Source organism: Populus nigra, chromosome 8, assembly GCF_951802175.1.
Source record: "Populus nigra chromosome 8, ddPopNigr1.1, whole genome shotgun sequence".
NCBI classification, from domain to species: domain Eukaryota; kingdom Viridiplantae; phylum Streptophyta; class Magnoliopsida; order Malpighiales; family Salicaceae; genus Populus; species Populus nigra.
Window position 1 is genome coordinate 10646763 of NC_084859.1, and position 26513 is coordinate 10673275.

Here is a 26513-nt window from a genome sequence, read left to right on the forward strand (position 1 = left end):
AAATTATCCATATAAAAACGACAACTCTGATATAATTTTGATCATTTAAAAAACTTTTAATCTTTCTAAAATTCCTTCCTTTTATATTCTTTCTTTCAAAATCCATCTGTTTCTTTCTTGCAGAGAGCAACATACAAATCTTGGATTCGCTGTTAATTTTCGGTTGTACTACCACGAATAAAAGATTGAGTAAATATGAGAAACAATATTGCAATCACACTACTATAACTAAAAAGCAATTAATAAATTGTTTTAATTTTAAATGATTCATCTTTGCCTCATTCTACTTCCTTAAATTTATTTTATTTTAACAAGTGCTGTAAATTTTTTTTTTATATAAGTTAATATGCATTTTTTATATTTTGCAGAAACTAGATCATGGTAACTGCAAATATTTGGTTCCAACATTGCTTGGCTACAACAAAATCAAACAGCTTTATACAAGTACAATTATATTAGCCACGGAAACATTTTTCCAAGAATCTCGCAAGTTTCTACACACAATATGTTCGAGCTTTCAAGAAAGACATGCAGTCTGATCATTCTATGCTCCCAGAAGGGGTGAGTATCTTAAACAATATTTACACACCAGGAGGTTTTTCTAGTGAACTTGTCAACTACAATAAAGATGGTGTTTCCTTTGTGCACTAGCTCTTTCCAGTACAGGGTTTGCTGACTGAACAAATTAGGGCAATCTATCTGAATATTGACGCTAATTATTAAGCCAGGAGACGCTTCTGTGGATCAAACTCACTTTCCAGTTGATCACCATCACGGAAACCTTCTTTGCCTTTAGCCCATAGCACCAAGTATAGACCAGTGAACATGAGGAACATACCAGCAAGGCTGCAAATGAGAAAAATAAAAATCAGGATACTGAAACGTGACGAAGTTATGTGTGCTCTTGTCACATATAATTACTTTGTGATTCTCGCTAGCTTACCTTGCAAGGTTAAATCTGTCGCCTAAGGTAATAACAGAAAAAACAACTGAGATAGCTGTTCCAATGGGGTTAAACACGGCCACATGAACTGGACCCCTCTTCTTCATTGCCCATCCATTGAAGCTCACACATGCTCCACCAACAGCACCTCCCTGTGCATCCAAATGATTAGAAGCTTGTAAAAAAGATTGATAGACTGTAGAAAGTGTTGAAGAAACAACATAAAATTAAAGGGAATTATTGAAATGATTTAACTCCTCCATTACTTATTAATGGTTTCAAGTAGCACAAGCAAATTAAAGTAGAAGAAAGTGGCTCTAATTAATAAAACGGAAATTTCCATTCTTGTGAGAAAATTTAACAAATAATCTTGACATGTTAGAAGAGGGAAAATGATGCGAGATTACCAGTATAGAATAGCAAATGAGGGTCCCGAGTCTCATCAGGGGCCAGCCAACGTCCACTCTGTGGTTGAGAACCAATTCTACAATCGCAGTTATAATTACTCCAATCAATGATGTTATGGCGCACAGGGATATAGGAGCAGGAAAATCACCCAAAGTAGTAGCCTGTACGTAACACATTGCAAAACTCAATTTGGGAGATTAAAATAATGCAGTGCAGATTGTACATAATTAATTCCTTCACTGTTGATCTAAAACATTACTTGCAATACAACATTGCTTGATAGAACGAAAACCGCTGCTATGAGATATAAGCAACCGTTAATCTTATGTTTGTCGAAGCTCATATCTCCCAGGGGAGTACTTTCCGAGGACTTTGACTCTTTTGCTGATTCAGTGCTGCTCATTAGACTCATCATGAGGGCACCTACAACACATAAAATTGTGCCTACAATCTTGACTTTGCTGTATACGCAACATAGCTTAACTTTCTCTAACCTGCACATAGCTAGTGATCAGATAAACAATCACTAGACAATAGCAGAAACGAATTGAGAGCAAGGGGCACCAGATGCTTAGTATATATATTTATTATTTTCTCTATTCGTTTTAGCTAGTAATCAGATAAACAATCACTAGACAAAGTAACTGTCATTACTCAACTAGATTGGAGTGAAACTAAATTTCTGTGGGCAATTATGTTTTGTTAAAAGGAAATTTACATTTTGAAATGCTACAAAAGAAATTTGGAAATGATACCTTAATGTCCAAGCAATAATGAAAATAAGCCCTGGAGCAAGGTTCGGCATGGCTGTAGCCATTGCTGGTGAAGTTAACTTAATCCCCTTAAGGAATAAGGACTGAAACAGAGTAACCCTGAAAATGAAATAGGAAAGAAAGAAAACCATTTGAGTGCCATGCTCATTGAATCAGTCTCTAGGCTTTTCTCCCTAGTTTGTTTCTCGGTCTGCTCTCTCCTCGCTCAAAAAAAGTAAAAACCTCTACAAACGTTAATAGATACATCCATGGACACAATGACAATAGAATGTCCAACATGAAACTTACAGAAACTAAAAAGAAAAAACATGCTAGGATTCAGGCACCCATAGCTCTCGAAATATCAATATCTCTAACATCATCCGAAGCGGTAGAGAACGCTAGACCCCAAAATGATGTTTAATGTACTAGTTGGTAATGAGTGACGCATGAGTGGATATGTTGATCTTCATGCATGTCAACAAATCTGCTGGTGACAGGGGCATCCAACATGTCCTGTGCAGATGCTGTAGCACCACAGGCCTGCAGCGTGTAGATGTGCCTATCGACTATATGTCGATTAAAATAAAAATAAGGACTTGCCTAAACCTAATTATGCCACACATAATAATGAATCACTATATGACTTGTTTTACAAATGGACACATTTCTCCTCAATTGATATTGGAGAGCCATCAGAGAGCCCTTCGAGAAAATTACACTCCAAACAGAACCTAAACTGGTGCTGCTGTATTGTGATTTTCCTGTACAAGAGAACAATAACTAATGGTAACTTTGGAGTTCTCTTGAGGATTTATTTGCACCTTCATCATCTTAGTACTTGGTTTTGTTCAAAGAAAACAACAGTTTGCTAATTATTGATTTCAAAGACCTACCAGCTTTGATTTCCTTGAAGAGAACAATACTGACAAAACAAAGTACTAATTACAAAATTGAATTTTGCAGGCAATATATATGTATATAGCTAGCTGATCTAACTATGACATTCATTACTCGTAAGTATTGCAATTATTGACATTGAAATATCAAAAATCATCTTAAAGATTTTTAATTATTGCCTTACCCTCCAAAAGAAATTAAAACCAGCTGAATCATCAACTTCAATCTGAATTCCTTTGGCCATTTGCTCCTGCAACATGAACATAATTTACTTCCCATATTTATAGAGAGAGAGATGAGAGAGAGAGAGAGACCTTTCAAAATGAACAGCAATGGGAGAGAGTATGAGGAAGGTGGCAAAAGTTGAGAAAATAACAATGGTTAGAGGGTTAAGGCCAAGAGACATGAGATAGCTCAACAAAACCGAGTTCCCTGCGTAGACAAATTGCACCATTATCAGCCCTACTATAATCACCAAATCCTCGAGAGTCTGTTTCTTCTTGTTCCAAACCATTTTGAAATATCTATCCTCCCAGCAAAATTAATGTCCCCTCCAAGCAGAGAAAAGCACCCAAATGGAATGACTTTCTTCAATTATTCTCCTTTTATTGGTTCTTCACCGATGATCTCCAAACGAAAAACTCAAATGGCCACCATATATATATGGTGGAGGATGCCAACAATTTTTTTTGTCTCTCCCTTTATAATTTGCACTAATTTCTCTAACAAGATTAGTTACCATTAACATTGAAAGAGAAAGAGAAAGGGCATCTCGCCTTCTTCCTTCTAAACCTTTGGCAATTTTTCCTCATGTGCAGCAAAACTAGTTTGGAATTAGCTCTCTTTCATGGGCTGGTTGTTTGGGAGTTTTCGTGGTTTTGTTGTTCCAAATGGATTTCTGTTGTTTGTGTTTATCTTATTTTTGTGTCTAGCCAACCTTCATGAATGCTTCTCTACCGATCTTCTTTCCCTGTCCTTCGCGCATCATCGAGTGAGTGCCGATTGTCCTTTCCTAGCCATTCTTACCTCCCTTATCTCCAACGGCTCTCTTTTTTCTTTTTTTTCTAAATTTTCCCAACAAAATATATCTCCCTATTTTTGGAGTTTTATTGTTAAGCATAACAGAAACAGACTCTAATGTGATCTTTCTATTAGGCTCGGAATTCACCAGAAAACTTAAAGCAATCTATTACAATTTTAGGCATCACTTTTCCTTAAAAAAAAAAAATAATTATTTCGTGACAATATTCATTAATTATATGATGTTAGATATTACTTTTACATGCTTGCACACGCGCGTATATATATATATTAATCAAATTGTATTGTAAAGAATAGTTTTTAAACTTGATCCGGTTTAAGGCCTGGATTCCAGGTTTTAATGGTGTCACCTGGTTTTGACCGGGTCAACCGGGTCAATTTCTATTTTAAAAAAATTCAAAACAGTGTCGTTTTAATAAAAAAAACAAAAGTTAACGGGTTGCAACCGGGTTTTTGACTGAGTTTTGCCAGGTCAACCCGCCGGGTCACACAAGGTCATGATCTTTTCTATTTTTTCATCAACCCGACCCGATTTCAGCCTCGGGTCGATCCGCCGAGCCGGACCAGATTTCAAAACTATATTGTAAAGTGATAATTATGTATATGGTATATGATGGAACCAATTCAAAGAGTTCATATAGACCAAGCTCAAAGACTTTGTACAGAAATAGGATAAGGATTTTAGAGTTAACTTTGTAAAATTCATGGTCATTCAAGCCATAGGGTCTCAACAGCCAAATCTCCTTATCATAAACGGCCAGGCAACCAACCTCTCTCCTTTTCTTTTCTCTTTCTCCCTCTCTCCCTACACGTTCTCTCTCTCAAACATGCCTTCTCTCCCACATATTCTCTCTCCCTCTCTCTCACGCACTCTCTGTCCCTCTCCCTCTTTTTTTTCTTTTCTCTCCTCTCTCTCTCTCTCTCTTTTTTACCCTCACATAAGGCACACACCTTAATATAGTATTCCTCGTAATTATCTATTAGTGACACAACAAGCACCACACAACTAATGGTAGCGCTAACCTCTCCACACATCTTAGATATTGCAACACCACTCTCCAGTCTCCATGCTGTGCTAACCTCTCCACACATCTTAGATATTGCAACACCACTCTCCAGTCTCTATGCTAGTAAAATGAGCAAGCAATCATTAAGTAGTAATGCTTGAGATCAAGAAATTTGCTTTTTCTGTAATTTCAGATTCGAGCTTTATAATTGCTCATATGATAGCCACTAAAGGTTTACATAATTATTAACTTTAGGACCCGTAAGATTAGTCGAGGTACGTGTAAATTAACCTGGACACCCACATTAAACTAAAAAAAAAAGAGCAAGCCAAGCTAGGAACGCAAAAGCCATTCACACTCCTATCTACATGTTTATATATATATATATATATATATATATATATATATATATATATATATATATATATTATCAACTAACTTAAATATTAAAGATTTTATGTTTTGACGAAGAACTTTAGTTATAAAAAAACACCAAACCTAGAGAAAAAAAATCTCACATTCAAACTCAATAACCACAGCTAAAGGCGTAGCTCGTGGAATGCTCGTTCGTTTTCACAACTTCATCCATCATTATAAACATTATTTGCTTTACACCAAGCCGAGAGATAAGATTTATATGGAATATCTGCAAAAGGAACTGCCAAGGCTGAAAAAGTGGATCATAGCAAAATCTCTACCTTTTCTTTTTTCGCTTCTCCAGCTCTAAAAAATTAAAGGGACAAATCTCTTCTATGAGTTTCAGATGTTAACGGGGATACATCTTTGTCTTTTCAAATGTTTTATTTGTGGTCTATATATATATATATATATATATATATATATATATATATATATATAATTACATGTGTGCTAGATTTTGTACGTCATTCCTTCTGGCACAGAGACAAGAAATTTAAGTCCTTAACATTTTCTAACACCATAAATACCTAAACCATCAATAATACTGTACGGATATTAGAGCTTATCCGGAAACGATCAATGACTCCCACAATTTATTGTGCTCGATCTAGGCAAACTTTAATATACTGGTAATTATTATCTATATAAAATCTATTATTATTTATATGTGATTATCTGAAATAATTTGAAGCTAGTTAAGTTTAAGTAAGAATATAATTTTAACATGAGATTGTGCCATCATTACTGGCACGCTTTCCATGGATACACTTCTTTGGCTTCCTTTGTTTAATTGATTTTGTGTTTGAATATGTATTTTGATAGCTTTTTAAAAAATGTTTTTTATGGTTAATGTTATGACATTAAAATTTTAAAAAACATTTTAATATATTTTTAAATAAAAAACATTTTTAAAATATATTTTGCACCATAATATCCGCACACCTAATATGTCCAAAAAGTGTAAAATCTTGTTTCCTGCACAAGCCTTCTAAATTTATGACATGTACGTGGTTACAATCAGAGCAAGAGTTTCTTTCCCCAATCTGGAAGCCTTCATCATCCGTGAAGATTGGATTGGATATAAAGTAATGCCTTGGTTATTTACCTCTTTTGAGTTGAGGTATATTCTTTGGAAGGGAATTGGACAGTAAGCGTGTCTTTCCTGAACTGGATTTCTGGTTTGCCATTGCATCTGCTGTTTCCTTTTCAAGGTTGTCTTCCTTCCCTGTCTTCACACATAAAGCCCCATACAAAGTTACCCATAGCTGGACCGAAACAAGCTTCTCTACACAGGAAGAAAAGTATTTTGCTCCTCACTGGACACGTTAATTTTCTTGGGCGAACATGTATCATCTTTAGCCATAAGACTCGTGAAAAAAAATTGTAACAAGAGAGGAGATAGAATCGGGTTCACACGAATATGTATCTCGTAAAAATATCTGTTAGAGGTAAAAAAAAGCAGAGAGTTATTTTTCTTTCATTTGAATAATCTATGTGTGATTTTGGTACACCTAAAAATAAAAATAAAAATAAAAATCCTGAAAATGACACCAAAAAAGGGAGTGTCGTTATGTACATAGAAACAGTGTCAAAACACCCACCACTAAAGAAATTGTCCACTTTGATGATCTAGAATTTCTGAGACCAATTATTCCCTTGTTAAACGAATTATCCGACACCAACAAGGAGCTAAACTTGAAATTAGGATTTGACCCATAAAGAGCTTGAACACCATCTACATCGTCAATCTTTAGGTCCACTTTCTTGGTCCTAGGACTCAAACTCGGATACATCACAGCTTCCTTGGACGAAGAGTGAGCCAATCCAAGCACATGCCCAATCTCATGCGTGGCAACTGATTCCAAATCAACCGCCACCCTTGACTTAATTTTATCTAAATCAAGGGCCCACGTTTCACTTGCATCGAGATGAAACCTCCCATTCTCCGGTGAAAATGCATGAGCCAACACACCCAGAACCCCATCAAACGGTTTTCCATCGCCATGATCCCTATGATAAAACCCAATTCGGATATCTGCTGAGGGATATTCTTCAATTTCCATAAAACTCACTGGAATCACCTGTGCCCACCTTGAAAAGGCACGCTTGAAAACTGTCCTTGTGTCTTTTATACTTATGTAATCAATCATATTATTCTGCGAAAACGCATAGGTTAGTATCACCGGTGCCTGACGCATCCACCGTGGCTTCCCATAAAAATATGCAAAACGTTTTTTCGCCTGAAACCTTGTGTCGTGTGTCTTTGTGTCACTAACACCACATCTGGGCAACACGATCATTGATATGGTATCAAAGTCCAGTTTACCTGTTTCAGGCAATCCCAGATTTGTTTGATATGCAAGAACAACCGATTCGAATTGCGTATCGAAGGTATCGGTGAAATTGTTCGTGTCGGGAATCGGGAGGTAACCGAAACGGTTGAAGTATTTCTTCAGCTCCGACATGCCACTGACTTGACTGCCCTTCCCGACATCAAGGAAGCGAGTGAAATCATGCCACGTGGTGGTGTTATAGGAATCGACGGTTGTGACAGTCGATGAGGGGTCTGGTTTGATTCTGGCGGGAAAGGAAGTGCGGGAAAGGCAGAGGAAGGAGAAGGAGATTAGGAAACTGTAATAACTGAAAAACTGAATCATAGCGGTTGGCTGTTTTAATTTGTGGGGGCACTGCTAGTTGTCTTGGGATTCGAACCTCTTTTATCACAGGGGATCGGAGGATTTGTAATTGTTAGCCAAGGGAGTTTGGATTTGAGAGCAGTAAATCAATTTTGCATAAAAAGAGAGGAAAGTTGGGAAGATCCTGCCGTGGCCTTGTGTTCCTTTTTCACAAGAGATTCTGACTTTGGTGGGTGGGTGTGCAAACCACTGTCTATATTTTGCTGATTATCTATTTATTTTAATTTAAGCTCTTGTATTAATTAATTATCAAAGACTGAGATTTGGCATTTTAATGTATTTTTAATTGAGGATAAGAATAATTATAATAATTTGACTGGTCTGAGTTCAGTTTGTGGTTTTCCGTTTGTTGAACAAATTAACTTTGAAGTCATTTCCTTCTCATGTGTATTAACTTGTGTTGCATGATAATCGCTTGTTTTTTTACCCCATATCATACCATATTTATGTTTCACCAGCTCTTTCTCTCTCTAAGTCCACAAAACATTATTCACTGAAAAATAATGTTTATTTATTTTATTTTATTTATTTTAATTTTATCTTCCAACAAATTTTTTTTCATTATTCAATATTATTATGTTGTTTTGAAAAATTGTTAGCCAAGAAAGTTTTGTAGTTTTTTTTTCTTTTGAGTTATTTATCAGTTTTATAGATTAAGTTTTTTTTCTTTTAATTTCAATCTTTAATATTAGATTTGTTGTAAATGTAGTTTCATAGTTTTTTTTATGAATTTATTTTAATCTTGTGACCCAGATTGTGAGTTTAACATGTTAACTGGAGTTAACTTGGATCATTTCTTTGGGCTACTTTTTCTAATTAATTTATTTTATTTTATTTTTCAATATTGGGTTGGTTGGAATGAGGGTTCTTAATTTTTTATATTTGCTTTTTATGGGGTTATCCTGATTTTATGATCCAATTTGCAAGTTGATAAGTTAACTTGAGTTGACTTTGTTTATTTTTTTTGTTATTTTTTTAATTAAATACATGTTTTCAATTAGGTTATTTGAGAATTGGATTTCATAATTTCTTTTACAATTTGCTTTATGTAAAGTTCTCCCGGTCTCATGGTTTTTTTTCTTCTCAATTTCAACTTTAAACATTGGATTTATTAGAAAAGAAACTTCGTAATTTTTTTTTATTTTTTTATGAAGTTATCCCGTTTTTCTGACTTAAGCCATAGATTTTATAAGTTAATCTGATTTTACTTGAGTTTTTTTTCTTATCTTTTTTAAATTGACTTATAACAAAAAAAAAACTTATTTCTCTTGTATTTTAAATTTTCCATAATTATTGGGAAATATCAAATAGAAAGGGGAAATTATGGCTGCTTGATTCAGTTGTGCAAAAACAAGTTTAAAATGAATGGTTAAAGAAGTCTTCTATAAAAGCGCAATTGAGTTGTCCAGTGGACACAAGTAGAAGTGCAACTTCATCGTGAGTAACTTATTTCTTTGTCACTATAATTATCAGGGGGTCCGTCCTAATAACCCTCTTTTTTAATTGGTTTCTTTCTACGAAGTTATTGATGATCACTACATTTGTGCGAAAGCTAAAAACGAAAGTATGTTCATTTATTATTGTTGTTATTTTCCTACCAAGTATGTTCAATTTTTTTTTTAATTTAATGTGGATATTCGGATCAGCTTGCACGCACCTCGACTAATCTCACGGGCCCTGAAGTTAACGACTATGTAAACCTCCAGTAGTCATCAATTAAACAACCACAGAGCTCGAACCTGAGACCACAGAGAGAACAAACCTCTTGATTCCAAGTTCTTACCACTGGATCACTACCTGGATGATTGAAGTATATCCGATTATTGGTCTTCGTCAAGATAGCTCATTTTACTTTTCCAAATATTCTTTTTGAGCAATAACAATAAAAATCAAAGGAAGAAACACAAGCATGATCAGGATATAGATGAAAACTCTCTCTCTCTCTCTCTCTCTCTCAGAATGTGTGCAGTTTCATTTTACATAAATTCCTCAATAGATTTGCAAGAATTAATATACTCATAAAGACGATGATTGTTAACACCCCCCTATAAAAGGCCATTCAACAAAAAAAAAAAAAAGCAATGTCACCGGAGTCACTCGAAGATTTAGCAATGGGCCGGTGAAGATTACGAAGAATATTGCTATAGGGGTTTTGATGAGTGGAGTCATAGTTGTGTTTTTAGAAATTTTTTATTTTTTAAAAAAATTAATTTTTTGTTATAATTTTGAATTGTTGATATATTATGACAAAAATAAATTTTAAAAAATAAAAAAATTATTTTAATATATATTTTTTAAAAAACCATTTTAAAAATCAACTATTACTATAATTTCAAACACCGAGTGTTTTTATAGATAGAAATTGCTAATTTTATTTTTATTTTTATTTTTTTGTGTATTTTTAAGTTACAAAGGTCTGGAGATTTTATTTGTTCTGGGTAGAAAAACTCAACTTATGATCAAAGGTATAATGGAAATTGATTTTTCTGAAACCGTCTCTGGCTATCTCTCGGCAACATTGATCAGAAGGAGAGAATTGGTAGTTAGCCTGAATTTGGATTCGAATATCAGTTCACTGGAACTCTGTCAAGGTCAAAATTCTTGGTGTCATCGGGCTATATTACATGTCCTCTAACAATATCTTCAAAATCTCGACAGTATTTTCAGTCCCTTAAAACTTGCAACGTGGCCCAAGTGGTAAACAGGCCTATGGGCTTTCAACTCCATCTTCCCTTTCTTTCAGGGAGGAGAGAGGGGAGAGCCGGCGAGCCAGGGGAGGAATGTTTAATAGGATGGCGCCAGGTCCTGAGAAATCTTGACAACTAACCCAGTTTGCTTGTCAATGGTCCAATTTACCATTATTTGTTTGTCGTCATTTTCTTCGGTGATACATCGGTAGGTAATAAAAACAACCATGAGTTAATGTTCGAGCCCAGTCCTGCCAGAATGTTAGAACTAGCTATAGACAACTTCAATCAATCAGTTGAACAATGGTAAGAATGCTGGACAGAATTATATAATTCCACTAGATAAAAATCAAGTAAATTGTAGTATGAAACTGTCCATTTTTAAGCAATTTTTAAGCTGTTTGTGTTATAGAGAGAATTATATAATGAGATAATAGTTTAAGTCATTGAGTAATATGATTTTTTTATATGGTATCAGAATTTTAATAACCAAGTAGTTATGAATTCAGATTTTATCATTTTATTTTAATTAATAAAAATTAAAAACAAAATATAATATAAGCTAAATTTTAAATTTAAATAGTTTTTATTAGTATATTTATTTTATAAGATATTAAATTGAATTAATTATTGGAGAAAGAATGGGAGTTCAATTATTTCAGTGAGCAGTGTGAATTAGACAAGAGAATCTGTAGCCATAGCATGAATTGAATAGGCTGTTGGGTGCCAGAGGGTGGCAGCAAATTTGGATAAAGACCGCTGTCAATCTTTTTACCGGAAAACAAAAACTTTATATATATATTTTTTTGCCTCTTATTATCAAACTCTGAGACTCAGGCCCCTCTCTTAAATCCGATCACTCGAGTCGAGGTGCATTAAATCCTCCCTCTTCCGGCCTGGCGCTTGTGGACGAAAAGAAAAGAAAAAATCAAACTGGAAAATTCAACAAGCCTCTCAACTGGAACGTGCTAACCTCCAACAAATCTAGACGCCACTAATTAAAACATAAAGTTAGATCAACTAGTCGTAATCATGAATTTTCTAGCTTGACCAAGTACCCCCCTCTCCTTTTCTTCTCCAATATCCTCCAAGCTGTTTTTCTCATTTTATTTATAATGGAGAATATTTTTTTAAATAAATTTTTATACTTGAAAATATTTTAAAATATTTTTTTAATTTTTAATATTAATATGTTAAAATCATTAAAAAAAAACACAAATTTAATAGTTTCTCATGCCCACATGAACAAACTCTAAAACACTTCCTTGGTATGGTAGGGAGGGCACTGCTCAATTTACGAAGCTGCGTCTTCATCTACTTTGAGTTCCTTTGATTACTTCATTATTTAAGATTTTTCGACCGTCCTCTCGTTTTAATGCACGCATTATATTAATATTATTAATTTTTCCTTAAAATCTTCTAAATTCTTAATAGTTATGGTGGATGAGAATTTTTAAAAAAAATCAAGATTTAATAAAATCGTTAATGAGTGAACGTTCAGCTTTGAATTTAATCGGAGATTCCATTTGCTTGTGCTGATCGCCGAAAACATTAATCGACAATAATTATCGATTAATACAAAAAGATCGGTAACTTGGATGGAAATTATTTTAAGAGTTTCATATTTAATAGTATATTTATATTCATAATATTTACATTATATGTATAATTAATTATATTATATAAAATTCACACGCATATATGTGTGTGTGTGTATATATATATATATTAATGATCCATTTGGGTTTTTTTATTTTCATAAATACAAAAAAAATCAGTAAATTGGATGGAAACTATTTTAAGAGTTTCATATTTAATAGTATACATAATAATTTTTCTCACTTTTAGATGATTGTTGTTTCTATGATAGTGATTGACATGATTTTACGGGTAAATTTAAAAATCTGATAATTCAAAATCTAATTTAGACCATATAATAATTAAACCGGTTGGAATATTGACATGATCAAAATCTAGTCGGCTGGGATAGTACAATGTTGAGTTTAAAAAAATCGTTAATGTTGGATTTGAATTCTAGAGCATTCTGTTAATTAAAAAAGCCATACACCATTAAGTAATGTAATTCAGGGAAATTTTGATAACACGGTACAACTACTTTTTATAAGATTTTTAATTTTTTTATTTGTTTTGTATTGTTTTGATACGTTAATTTTAAAAATAATTTTTAAAAAATAAAAAAAATATTATTTTAATACATTTCAATATAAAAATTACTTTAAAAACCAATTACAACTACACTCTTAAACAAACATTTAATCTTGAAATTAAATAACAGAAACAATAATAATATAGGAATATAACAGTAATTGTCGTCTCTTTATGAATAAACAGTCTTCCATGACTTTTCTCTAGCCCACCTCAAAATTTTAGCATGCCGGTAAAATAAAAAAGAAGGCACGGCAACTTTGGGGTTACTGAACACATTGAATGATTGAACTTAAAAGCTATCAAAACCAAAAATAAATAGAAGTAATAATACATCGTTCTCTATAATTTAGTTAAATGTTTGCCACTTATTTTTGCGGACAATCAATTTCTATTACAAGCTTGTCTTAATTAGCATCTGCAGGTAATCTTCCCACGCCCACACGGGGTCCATGCCCAGCTTATCCCAAACCCTTCAACAAAAATTAAGACATGTTATTTTATCTTTAAATAAAAGGATTTATTTCTTGAAAAAAATAATTAATAAAAGGGTTTATTTCTTGAAAACATTAATTAATAAAAGGGATCGACCTCAACAAGATTGTGCTAATTGATTGATGGCAAATAACTTATCTGTTGACACACTGTCCCGACGAGTACCGCTAACTTAACGGCGTTAATGCTCTAAGCAGCATGCATCTCCCCAATGGCATTTTCCCTTTCTTTTTCGAGATTCCAATTAAGGACTCAAAGACAGCCTTTTCAAGTCGTTGGTTTCATGGACCACCTTCGTCAAGATGTTTCCGTTTACTATATACACGGCTGCAATCACTCTCTCACGAAAACCGTAAAATTCGGTTTTATTTTTTATATAAATAATGAAAAGGTTAATATTGTTTTTTTATAGAAAAGGAAATTAAAAAGGGCCAAAATAGGAAAATTATTTTTCTACTTTTTGGGCTAAAACTATAAATATTGTTAATTTCTTTTCCAATCATGTCTCTTTGAAATCCTGAATAGTATTCCACAACCGTTATTTTGAATTGAAACCCAAAAGAACAACCAAAGTTGTAAATCCACCAATAATTTTTTTTCTTATTTCTTGTCACTTGTCAGGGATTCTGAGATTGGAGCAGCAATTCAGAACATGTCGTTGCAGTTTTCAATACCAGAGGGCCATAGCATTATGCACTCGCGTATCGAATAGATATTTATCTTTTTCTACACAGGGAATTTAATTCCTGTACCAGCCATTTTCCCTTTTTGATTTTTTAAAAAAAAACCTTCATTATACAACCCAAACCAGTGCAATGCTCAAAAAGAGTGGGGAAAAAGAAAAATCGGCCACAGACAGTAAACAAGAGAAGAAAAGAAAACGGAGGACCACCTTCTTCCTGAGCAGCAGGGACGTGGATGGTGTGGAGTGAAAACAACAAGGCACTGGGCATCTTCCTCGCGGGGATCCAAAAAAAACGATCTTCTCCACCGTCAATCGACTAGATGAAGAACGACGGCTTGGATATGTACTGATCATGCCTGGTTTGTTTTTGCTGTTTCTCGTCCTTTCCGGGCTCATGTTTTGCCCTTCGATATTATCCCCAGGCTTCTTTTTTTCTTCTCGAAAGGAAAAAAACGATCTTTGTTTTATTGTCTTCGCTAGTTTTGTTGCTTGATGGATGAAAGCATTGCTTTTAACGGAATCAAAAGTAAAACGGATTCGTCGATTGAGATTGATTCGAGAGGTTGACAATTAAAAGTCATAAACTTTTACTGTGCATCAATACTCAATTTAACACAATGAAATAATTATTTTATCTTCCTAAAAAAAATCAATAATCTTGCTATCAAGGGTAATTTGTGTTAAAAAATTCATCTTACTCAAATTATATGAGGTTTCAAGATATATAATTTATATTATTTTTTAATATACTTTTTCAAGTTAAAATTTTTTGAGCTTGAAACTTATATATATTCATATTACTATATATTTAATTTTTATCAAATAAATAGGGATGATTAGATTCGAACTCATGACCGTTTAGTTATTAAGACTCTGATATCATGTCAAAAAATTATTTTAATTCAATAATTTAAACTATTAAAAGAGATCCTAATATATTATATATATTATTATCTTATAATTTGGTTGAGATTATTTTTTAAAATATTTTTTACTTGAAAATATATTAAAATATTATTATTTTATTTTTTATATTAACACGTCACAATTTAAAAATATATAAAAAAATTATTTTATTTTTTTTCGCTGAAACTTCAGGGCATGCTAAGAACAAAACCCAAATTGGTTTATCCATAAATAAAAAACAACAACCTAAACAATTTTACTGCCAGCCAGGAGCCAAAAGGCAAAATTTTGATAATATTATTATTATAACTGCAATTGACTTTAATACAAACATGCATCGGGGTTATCATGATATACCATGGCATTACAAGTAAAGAACAGCCCAGCAAAAATCTGTGCATCAGGTTCCAATCCTCTGTGGCTAAACTGAACAGATCAATCAATGGCATCCTCCCCAGATCCATTCTTAGCAAGCCATGTTATCATGATATACCATGAAGCCAAATTGCACCCCTGCATAATATTGTGATCTTCTATTGATCTTGGGAGTTTGTCATTTCTTGATAGTGTAGTTTGAAACCCAATTAATTTAATGATAAAATGCTTCTTTTAAAGATGTATAAGCACCACAATATATTGTTTTCAAGCTCAAGTTGCTATTTAGTCAATAAAATGAATAAAATGATAAATTTATAAATAATAAGATATTTTTTATTAATATTTTTAGGAGGAAATAAAGTGTTGGCATACGTATAAAGTTTAAGATGTAAAATATAATTTTTTTAAACTATAACAGGAAAGTGAAATCTGAAACAAATCTTAGAAAACTCGATGTGATTATCTCTTTTCTTTTTTAAACTTTCTTTAGTTTCATCATTCAATATTTATTTAATTGAAGATTTAGCTTTTTATTTGCTTTTTATTGGATTTTTCCTTGATTTTAAATATAATTCGGGTTATCTAGCCTTTCAATATTGGGTTGTTTAATAATTAAACTTTATATTTTTATTCAATTTTTTTTTGACGGGGTTATTCCGTATATCAACTAGGTTGTAGATTTTACATGCCGGTCCGGATAAATTTCAATATTTTGTTTGCTAGAAATTGATTTTTGATATTTTTTTATTTTACTTTCCATGGGTTATCATGTTTTTATTTACTTTTTTCTTTGTTATTAGATAGAATCCTTTAACATTTGATTTTCTTTAAAATTGATGTTTTATTTTAATTTCATCTCTTAACATTTAATTGATTAATCAGAATTGGTTTTTATGCCTTTTTTTTTTACTTTCCTTTTCATGGAGTTATTCAATCTTTTATTCATGATCGTGAGGTTAGCGGGTTAACCTAGTTTGGCTCAAGTGTTTTTTTTTGTTTTTTTAAAATCTTTTTTCTAGTTTCACTCTTCAACGTTAGATTGTTTGATAATCGAGACTCATAATTTTATTCAATTTGTTTTCAACGAGGTTATTCCGGTGTCACTACTAAGTCACATTTTTTACGTGATAATCCAGATGGATTCAGTTATGGTTTTTTTTTACTTTTTTTTGTAGTTAGCTTTTTTCATTTTATTTACCATCGTAGTAAATAAAAACCCATTTCCATAACTGGACCAAGTATGCCAAAACTTACTAATGCATATAACTGACAATCAATTCATTTATTATATCAAAGTATTAGTACTTTTAAAGATTCAAAAATCCAAAAGCACATTTATAAAATTATTTACAAACTTAAATAATTCAAATCAATCATTTTAAACACACGTGGATTGCATATTCATATTCAAAGTTAAATTTAGAATCAAAGAACTACAATTACTCTAACCACATTAATAATGGGTCATATTGTTTTCTATGACTAGATGTCAAATTCTAAATAAATATGTCTATAAATGTCAATGTATAACCCATAAGGTTGGGTCCAAAGTGTAGTAAACCAAATTCATATTCATATTCAATCCACAAATAAGTTTACAAAAACAAAACATATTCAAAATTCAAAACACTTTTGCAATCATAAACATACTTTCACAAAACACTTAATATTATTTATAAATTATTTATCATGCTTGATCCACATAATTTATAAAACAATAAAGATTTTAATTAAAAAAATTATTTAGTACATAAATATATTTTTTATAACTCAAAATAACTAATCAAAGATATGAACATTTACTTACCTGATACGCAAATCCAATATTAACCTTAGAGGCAACCAAACACTCATAACAACCTAAAAATAACAATCATCTTAAATTATATCTTTACCAGAATCTAATGCAATACATGAGATTGTTTCAAATAATTTATAGTTTAATCAAAATTTAAATATATCACTAGTTTAAATAACTTTGAAATTCTTTTAAAAAATCACCGAACACTATAATCATGTTATCATAGTCACTCACTCTATTTTACTTATACAGTATCTATTTTCAATAATTAAATACCAACAATAATTATGTAAAACATATGGCAATTATGATAAAAAAATAAAAATATTGTAAAAATTTGATCCGAAAAGGCTAAGAAATATTTTATTTCAAGTAAAGAAGTATTGTGACCTTGATAAAATAGAGGTGTCAAAGATTATTAACTGCAAATAGTTTTAGAAAATCATTTGATAAGTAAATAAACTAATTTATATAAAAATCAAGTTCTATATGAAACATTCACGTATTCAAATTCTACATAAAAATCAATTAATTCTATTATATTAAAAAGTTTAAAGCTGAACTATAAAAGTTATTCACTCTCCAAAACAAATTCTAATAATTAACTATTAAATTTAGATAACTATAAATAATTTATCATAAATTCATAAAAATTCTTAAAAACACACTAAAACTCTTTAGTTATATATTAAAAAAAACAACGAATTTTTTAGGGCTATAAAACATTTGAGATGAATTGCACTCTCCAATCAACGGACAGTAGACTTAAATTTTTTTGATAAATTGCAGATTTAAGTGGTCTATTTTTTAGGGCTATAACTAGGTACTAGATTTTAACCCAAACAGTCATAGAATGCTAGATTACAATGGCATGAAGTTAACAATTCATCATCATTTTCAAATTCTTTAATTTCACTATTACTTTAAATTAATATACAAAAAAACATATAAAATCACTTTCATGGATTCCTGTTAATCTAAGACTCCATTAGTATAATATTCACTCTTTAAAAGTGATTAAAAAATCAAATATCATAAAAATCATAATTTCTAAACCTTTTTCAATAACCCTAATATACATGCAAAAACTTAATTAAAAGGTAATTAATGATATAGAATACACATCTTAAACTAATAAAAAAAAACAAGGATTTTGGCCATAAATCAAATCTCCTCATTTCCTCTCTTTATTGATATAGGTTTTGATTCTCTAATAAAAATAGATACAAATTACTCTAGAGTTTTGTTTTCTTTTTATACTCTAAATTATTATGTAATTACTAATATACCCACTATTACTTATAATATTCTAAAATAAAAAGAGCATAATAGGAACCTAATTAATTATATTATACTATTACTATTTTTCCCATACTTATATATTGACCAAATTGTGTGAAATGTCTTAATTGCCCCTCAACCATTATCACCTATAATTATTCATGAAAGGATAATGTTGTCCTATGTTATTCAATTTTTCAGGGTATTATATATTTTTTTAAGCTGAGAAAAAATTGGGTCAATCCCCATCACAACACAACGCGGGCCACCTATTTAGTGTCATATATATAAAATCACGTATGAGTTTATATATAATTTTTATAAATATTTACTCTCGATCAATAACTAATTGATTTGTCATGGATATTTGACTGGCTATGCAATGTTGCTGTATGATACATTTTAGAATCTATTTTTATTTAATTACGTGATAATTAAAATAAATATTCAAAAAATTTAAAATTATAGAGGAAAAAAATGTAATTTTCAACCAAAAATTCATTTTCTTATTCATGTCTTCCTTTTATTGAAACGAAATACTTTTTTTATTAGTAGTATGGTTTTTTGAATAAAAACTAAAGTTAGTTAAAATAAAAACTCGTAAAAATTTCCAATGATTTGAATTTAGGAGAGGAAAAAATGTATCTCTTTAACCAAAACTTCATTTCTTAATTGATGTATTTCTAATTTTTTTAAAGAAATTATTTTTTAATTAGAAGCTTTGTTTTTTAAATAAATACATATCACTATCTGAAAAGAAAGTTTCAATAAAAGAACAAAAAAAAATCATGACTCGATAATTTTTATGGAATCTCATAAAAAAATAAAAAATAATTAATTTCATGAAATTATATAAAAAACTAATAATAATAAAATAAATATTTTATTCTTATTGAATATTTGTGTGTAATTTTGTTTAGAAGATTCTACTAATATTATCATAAAAAAAACTCTAGTCATATTTGAAAAATAGAGCATACTCAGATAGTTTATGAAATATTACTTTAATAATTTAATTTTAAGATAGTTTTATTCAATAATTAAAAAAATTTAAAGGGATTTTACAAAAAAAAAGGTTAGGATGCTTGGGACTAGGAGGACTAGCCCACATACCTTACCTAAAAGGAAAAAGCCAACACATATGTGGGCCAAAAAAATTAGCTCAAGGTTTTTTTAAACATATAGATGAGATGTCGTTCATTGAAACAAGATGATTGAAAAACCATAGTTCAAGTATTTAGACCTTTAAAATCCAATTCCAACATATTTTTGCTTAAAAACATAAAAAACATTGTAGAAACCTAAATAACCTTATTTACAATTCCAAAACAATTAGTTAAAAGCTCAAAATTAAACCAAATAAAAACAACACTTCCTAGATTTCATTCACTTTTTTCTTGCATGGTTAAAGAACAAAACTACTTTTATCAAATTCTCTTCTCATAAATCCATCAACACCAATATTGATTGTTTTGGTGTGATTATTCCTAAACTTTATCTCATTTACTCTTTGGCATCTTCTCACCTCTCTCTCTAAGGACTGAAATATAAAAAAATAAAGTTTAACTCGCTAAACTAGATTTAATAATTTTTTTTCTTATAAAAAATTATTTACAGGGATCAAATATAAAAAATTAATAATAGTTACAAAGAGTTTTCTGCCACTTCAGCATAAATACCTAAAATTATAGGAACAAAATATAAAAAATTAATCTAATAAATTTTTATATAAAATTGACTCACTAAGCTAGATTTAATAATAATTACAAAGAGTTTCCCACCACTTCAACATTTTTTTTATGTTGAAGAAAATCTACAAGATAATATGGTCAAACATCTAACACCCGTTTGATATTGCGTTCCAAACGGGTGTTAAGTAAAATTTGAAAAATAAATTTGATTAATTTTTTTTATATTTTTAAATTATTTTAGTGTGTTAATATTAAAAATAATTTTTAAAAAATAAAAAAAATATTATTTTGATATATTTTTAGTGAAAAACAGTTTGAAATGAAACCATTACTTTTAAATACCCCTGTTATACACTGATCAAAAAAGAAAAAGGGTAGACTTCACGTTTGTATCTGCAGATTGGCCAATATCTCACCTTTATAGCTAAAAGTTAAAATTTTTCCACTTTTGCTCCCATATTTTTCTAAAATTTTCAATATTAAATTAATTAGGTAGCTAGAATACCTCAGTTTTTTTATTAGTTTGTCATCTCTAATTCCCAAATATGTGATAATACATCATAGAAATATTTAAGAACCTAAACAAGTAAATAAATATAAAAGTGGGCCCATCATTATATTTGTTCGGTTATTCAAAAATGAAGGGTAAAATTGAGAATCTTCAAAACTGTAATGGTAAAACTGAGTATTTTAAACTAAGGCAACGTTTGGTACTGCGTTTGTACCTGCGTTTCGTCAAAATTTAAATTTTTTTTTTTTTGCTAAAATTGAGTGCGGTTTGTACTTTTTGAATCGTTTTGATGTGCTGATGTCAAAAATGATTTTTAAAAAATAAAAAAACATCATTGGCATGCATTTCAGCACGAAAAGCTATTTGAAAAGCACCCGCAACCACACTGCCAAACACGCTCTACCAGGGTTGAAGTGAAATAATAATGAATCTACGGGTAATAATAATAATAAAAGTAAATCTATGTAGCGTATCCTACATCATATGACGATTCATGATGATCTATCTATGAAGTATGGACTGCACTAGTGTATTATCTATCATATCTATAGCATGGCATGTTATGTGATGGTTTATAACAAGAGCAACCGCTTATTTATGGCATAGTTCCACTTATACCCCTCAACCCCGTTAAATATAACCATCTAATCTAACTAACGTTCTTTTCTCGTTAACGGAGTATTCTGTTAGTCACTCCCTTCTTTAAAAGCCGCTGTCTTTCACTTTCCTGTTTTTGCTTTTTCATTGAAAGAAACAAATACTACAATTAATTAATTAATCTCTCCATTTTATAAACCTAAAGTCACGAAGCTTCACTTTCCAACACAGACAGGCCCTCTCTATCTCTCTGGAGCCAAAGGAGAAAAGCTCTTCTACAGTGTTCCACATTTCGAAAAATTGAAAAAGAAATCCATAAACATTAGTAGTAGTCTATTAGTCTGATCTTTGAACAGACCTCATTTTTTTAGGATTTCCATTATCTCTACACAATTCGCTTTATTGTTTGACGGTTATACCCTGCCTCTTCTGCTCTCATTTTTCATGATCAGCATCATGGCGGCGGCGGCGGCAGAAAATTGAGTAAATTAAAGGATGAAAACAGGGGCGGAACTGGAAATAGGAGTGAATGGGAGTGGCCAACAAGGCTTGGAGGCTTAGCTTGTTATCGGAAAAACCGAACCTGGCGCTTTCTAACCAATCAAACGGAAAACATTATCAATATCATCAAAATATTTACAATGACTGGCGGTGGTGGAGATCTTCGGCGACCCAGCAGCACCGGAGGAAGGTGCCGTGGTCGCTTGTTTGCGGTTTGATGCTGTTTGGTTTGGGATTGGTTTCTCTCTTCACTGGACACGTGGCTTCTGATCTTGAGTGGTACTCTCAACGATTAGTCAAGCGCAGCCTCTTCTACTCTAGGCTGGTACTGTATTAATTAATCACAAGTTTCTCAATTTTCTTATTTTCTGAATTGCAATGTTTTTTTTATATAAAAAAAAGTAGAATTTTTGAGTGAAAATAGCAAGTGTGAATGTTTTTAGAGATTGGGTTAATGTAAAGTGGCAATGGATGGTGTTGCAGGAGGGAAGGCGACGTGAAGCAATTGATATTTGGAAATCAAAATACTCGAATCTCTTCTATGGATGTAGCGAAAGAGGGCGTAATTTTCCTCGTATGTTCAAAATTTCTTTTTAAGTTGCTTTTACTGGAATGTTTGCTTCCGGTAACAATACAAGTTCAATTTCGCTCTATCTGGATTGAATCAGTGGTTGTTAGAGTAGATTTTATTAGTTCTGTTATTTCCTTTCAAGTCTGAACAAGATGCTGAGACATTCTACTTGAGTTCAAACTTTCTAACAAAGCTAAGTCTATGTATAGCTGCCGTACGTGAGCGGGCATCAAATGGCTATTTGCTTATTGCTGCAAGCGGAGGGTTGAACCAACAAAGAACTGGAGTAAGTGAAGGTTATCTTTGGTTCAGAGTGTTTTATCAAATAGGGTTATATATTTTTCTTGCCCGAATATTAATGTGTTGTGTTTTTGAAAATGACAATTGCTTAGATAACAGATGCTGTGGTTGTTGCACGGATTCTTAATGCTACATTAGTTGTGCCTGAGCTAGATCATCACTCCTATTGGAAGGATGATAGGTAAGTTGGGATTTGTTATTCTATTTGCCTAGTATTTAATCTGGAAGATCATTTCTTTCTTTCTCATATTTGCGTTCTTTATATTAAACTTGACACCCATTTCCTAATTAAATATGTCCCTTTGTATGCAGTGACTTTGTCAACATTTTTGACGTTGATTGGTTCATTTCTTACCTTGCAAAAGATGTCACCATTGTGAAAAGAGTTCCTGACAAAGTCATGAGGTCAATGGAAAAACCCCCATATACCATGCGTGTCCCAAGAAAATCCCCTCCTGAGTATTATCTGGATCAAGTTCTGCCAATATTATTAAGGAGACGTGTAAGGCACTCTTCAGTTTGTAATTATTCTTTTTAATCTGATAGTTTCCAGTTAGTTATCGCCGCCTTTACATGCCCTTGTGTTTCTCTTTAAAGTTTTGGAAATCCAGGTTTCTTTCTTCGTGGTGTGAAGTATTTTATTGATATGTTCTAGTTTGTTGTAAGTGAGGCAATAGGATATGAATTTTTGCAGGTTGTGCAGTTGACGAAGTTTGACTATAGGCTTGCAAGTAACCTTGAAGAAGAGCTGCAAAAGTTGCGCTGCCGGGCTAATTATCATGCTTTAAGATTTACAAAACCCATACAAGAAATTGGAGAGAGGCTCGTGACAAAAATGCGAAAGATGGCAAAACGTTACATTGCAATTCACTTGAGGTTTGTATCCTTTACTTCAAAATTTAATTGACATGTCTAATCTGAGGGAAAATAGACTATTCTGCTGCTTTAATGTCAATAACATGGTTGCATAATGTCTATCTCTTCCCCAATTAATGGTCAAGACAGCTGTGGGGGACAGGTGCTAAAAATTATGATTTTGGGATCCTATCTTGGCTAGAGTCTCCTCTAGATTCTAGACCATTTACTAATTTTCATGTAATGCACAACTCTTTGTTACATGACACCCCCTTCTCACCCTCGTCACACGCACACGTGTGTGTGCACGTGTGAGAAGATAATAGGAAAGGAAACACTTGGATTTTATTGTGTATATTTTATTCTAGCCTGTGGTAGAGATGCTTATCAAATTTCTATGCAACTAATGAATGCTAAAGGAACATGAACAGACCACTTGTATAGAAGAACTGCTTTCTGTATCTCACTCTCCTTTTTCTAGCAAGGATTCAGCTGCATTACTATCATATCCATATGTTTGAGTTTTATGAGCATAGGTCTTTACATGTTGACGCTTTATAGACAGGTGGTGAACTGTGTGTATATTTGGATTTATATGTTCATGGCCCGCTGTTTAAAATTACAGGTTTGAACCTGATATGCTTGCGTTTTCTGGGTGTTACTTTGGTGGGGGTGAAAAGGAGAGATTTGAGCTTGGTGAAATAAGAAAAAGATGGGCAACATTACCTGTAAGAAAAGAATGCTATTCCTTTGTAACCTCCAATTTTGTATTTATATAAAGATTCTCAACCCATTGATCGTGCTCTTGTAATTACCTGGAGAAATGAGGACTGCTTTTTTTAAGATGGATTCAGATGATTCTTTATTTGTTTTGTTTACCCCAGATATATACTTGCAATGTTTTAGGATTTAAGCCCTGATGGAGAGCGTGAGAGAGGAAAATGTCCACTCACTCCTCATGAAGTGGGATTAATGCTGCGTGCCCTAGGTTTTGCTAACGACACATACCTCTATGTTGCATCTGGAGAAATATACGGTGGGGAAGAGACTTTGAGACCCCTTAGAGAACTCTTCCCAAACTTCTATACGAAGGAGATGCTTGCAATCAAAGAGCTGAAATCTTTTTTTCCATTTTCCTCTCGCATGGCAGCCATTGACTACATTGTCTGTGATGAGAGTGATGTCTTTGTCACAAATAACAATGGAAACATGGCCAAGATTCTTGCTGGTCGAAGGTGAGAATACTAGTCCTTGTATTTATTTATTTTTCTTGAATATGCTCAAGCTTAAAATTAGTTTTTGGTTTTCAATTTGATATGACGATGAGGAAGGAATTGGTGATTTAAATTTGAATTGTCAAGAAAGTTAATTTTGAGAAAATATTAGTGCCTCTATTTTCTACATTGTCTATCATGAGAGTGATGTGTTGAATGAACTTGAATTTTTGGATCATAGTATAATATTTTCTCATGAAGATTTGTTTTTGTGAATACCTGATTTTTTTGTCATTATAATCAAATTTATGGTGATATAAGGCATTCCAGACCTTATCTAATGAGTGGTTCTAGAGATATTTTGCAAAAATAAATAAATAAATAAAAGAATAAAAGATTCTAGACATTATATACCCGAGTAATTTAAGGGATGCTTAAACATTTACTAATATTTGTTTACTGTAGATGCGCCTTTTATGATTCGTGCATTATTAATTATTCCTTCCATAATTATTATTCCCCCACATGATAGAAATCCAATTCCAAAATGTGAAAAATCTTGCTTGTAATAATCCATGCCATTTCATTTATTACGTTATTTTTTTGTAGAAGTTACTCTTATATAATTCACTATTCTCTTTTTTACATACCTTTTCTCTGCACTAATTTTTGTTTATCTTATATAATGGATCCTAGGAGATATGCTGGGCATAAGAGGACCATCAGACCGAATGCAAAGAAGCTCAGTGCATTGTTCAAGGCAAGGGATCGGATGGACTGGGATACATTTGCCAAAAAGGTGAAAGCAAGCCAGAGAGGATTTATGGGAGAACCCGATGAGGTGAGGCCTGGACGAGGTGACTTTCATGAATATCCATCTTGTATCTGTGAGAAGCCATTTACGGATGATGAAAACAGAAAGGGCGAAGATCTACTGTCAGATAGAATTCATATGAACTTTAAGGAAAATGTTGATTCCAAGTATGTTGGGGAGAATCAAGGTGACAAAAGCCTCCAGAGATTGAAGAAGAGAAGCATAGAAGAACCAATATCTTTAAGAGAGAACAAGGACGGTGAAAATTTTCCTGACTAAAGGTACAAATGAAGGCAACTCCTGGTTAATAGCAGGCACAAATTTATGCCTCCGACATTTCATCTTCCGAGCATGTCACCATTTCATGCTGGCACAAAAAAAAAAAAAAATTCATTGCGGCATCATAATTTAAGCCTTCTTGAATTTAGTTTCTGCTTTCCTTTTCTGTTCAGTAACGGTGATTGGATCAGCGAATGAACTGGGTTTATGTACAGGAGACAGGGAACTTCAATGAGCTGCAATTGTTCATAGATAGTTTTGCTAGGGAAACCTGTTTGAAGGTATGTCGAAGTCAATGGAACTTGTTTGGTTGCATCAACCAAGTCTGACTTTATTGTGTCATCATGTTAGTTTCTCCACACCCGTTTTAGATGAAACTGGCAGTGGGATTCTGTGAAATTGTTTGCCACAGCAGTATTTTTGCAATGCGAAAGGAAAAGCTCAAGGACGTGCAAATGAGGGTAAAATATCGCACTCTTTTGCCATCCGATTGTTGATTTTGATCAACACAGGCCGCCTCTGTTTCAAGTGTACATTACACAGTTGCCATAAAAAAATGGAAAATCTACAAGGAGCGATGTTATTGCAATAATTTTATTTTTGCTGGCGGTGCA

The 26513-nt window shown here is 32.2% G+C and overlaps 3 protein-coding genes across 3 annotated transcripts; 1 reads left to right on the forward strand and 2 right to left on the reverse strand.

The window, feature by feature from the left end:
• Positions 1-416: 416 nt before the first annotated feature.
• Positions 417-4104, reverse strand: LOC133701072 (WAT1-related protein At5g47470). The gene is made up of 7 exons (XM_062124853.1): positions 3318-4104; positions 3188-3253; positions 2107-2223; positions 1611-1845; positions 1351-1512; positions 944-1095; positions 417-846 (listed from the first exon to the last, which is right to left on the reverse strand). The coding sequence occupies exons 1-7, from the start codon at positions 3515-3517 to the stop codon at positions 720-722; spliced, it is 1059 nt and encodes a 352-aa protein (XP_061980837.1). The 5' UTR covers positions 3518-4104; the 3' UTR covers positions 417-719.
• A 2821-nt stretch (positions 4105-6925) lies between these two features.
• LOC133700359 (metalloendoproteinase 1-MMP) lies at positions 6926-8477 on the reverse strand. Its single transcript, XM_062123858.1, has one exon. It carries the CDS (start codon positions 8126-8128, stop codon positions 7040-7042), a length of 1089 nt encoding a protein of 362 aa, XP_061979842.1. The 5' UTR covers positions 8129-8477; the 3' UTR covers positions 6926-7039.
• Positions 8478-21537: 13060 nt separating this feature from the next.
• Positions 21538-26298, forward strand: LOC133701867 (O-fucosyltransferase 29). Its single transcript, XM_062126014.1, has 9 exons — positions 21538-22191; positions 22350-22440; positions 22647-22723; positions 22830-22918; positions 23050-23239; positions 23432-23613; positions 24218-24320; positions 24499-24827; positions 25503-26298. The coding sequence occupies exons 1-9, from the start codon at positions 21895-21897 to the stop codon at positions 25897-25899; spliced, it is 1755 nt and encodes a 584-aa protein (XP_061981998.1). The 5' UTR covers positions 21538-21894; the 3' UTR covers positions 25900-26298.
• Positions 26299-26513: the final 215 nt, after the last annotated feature.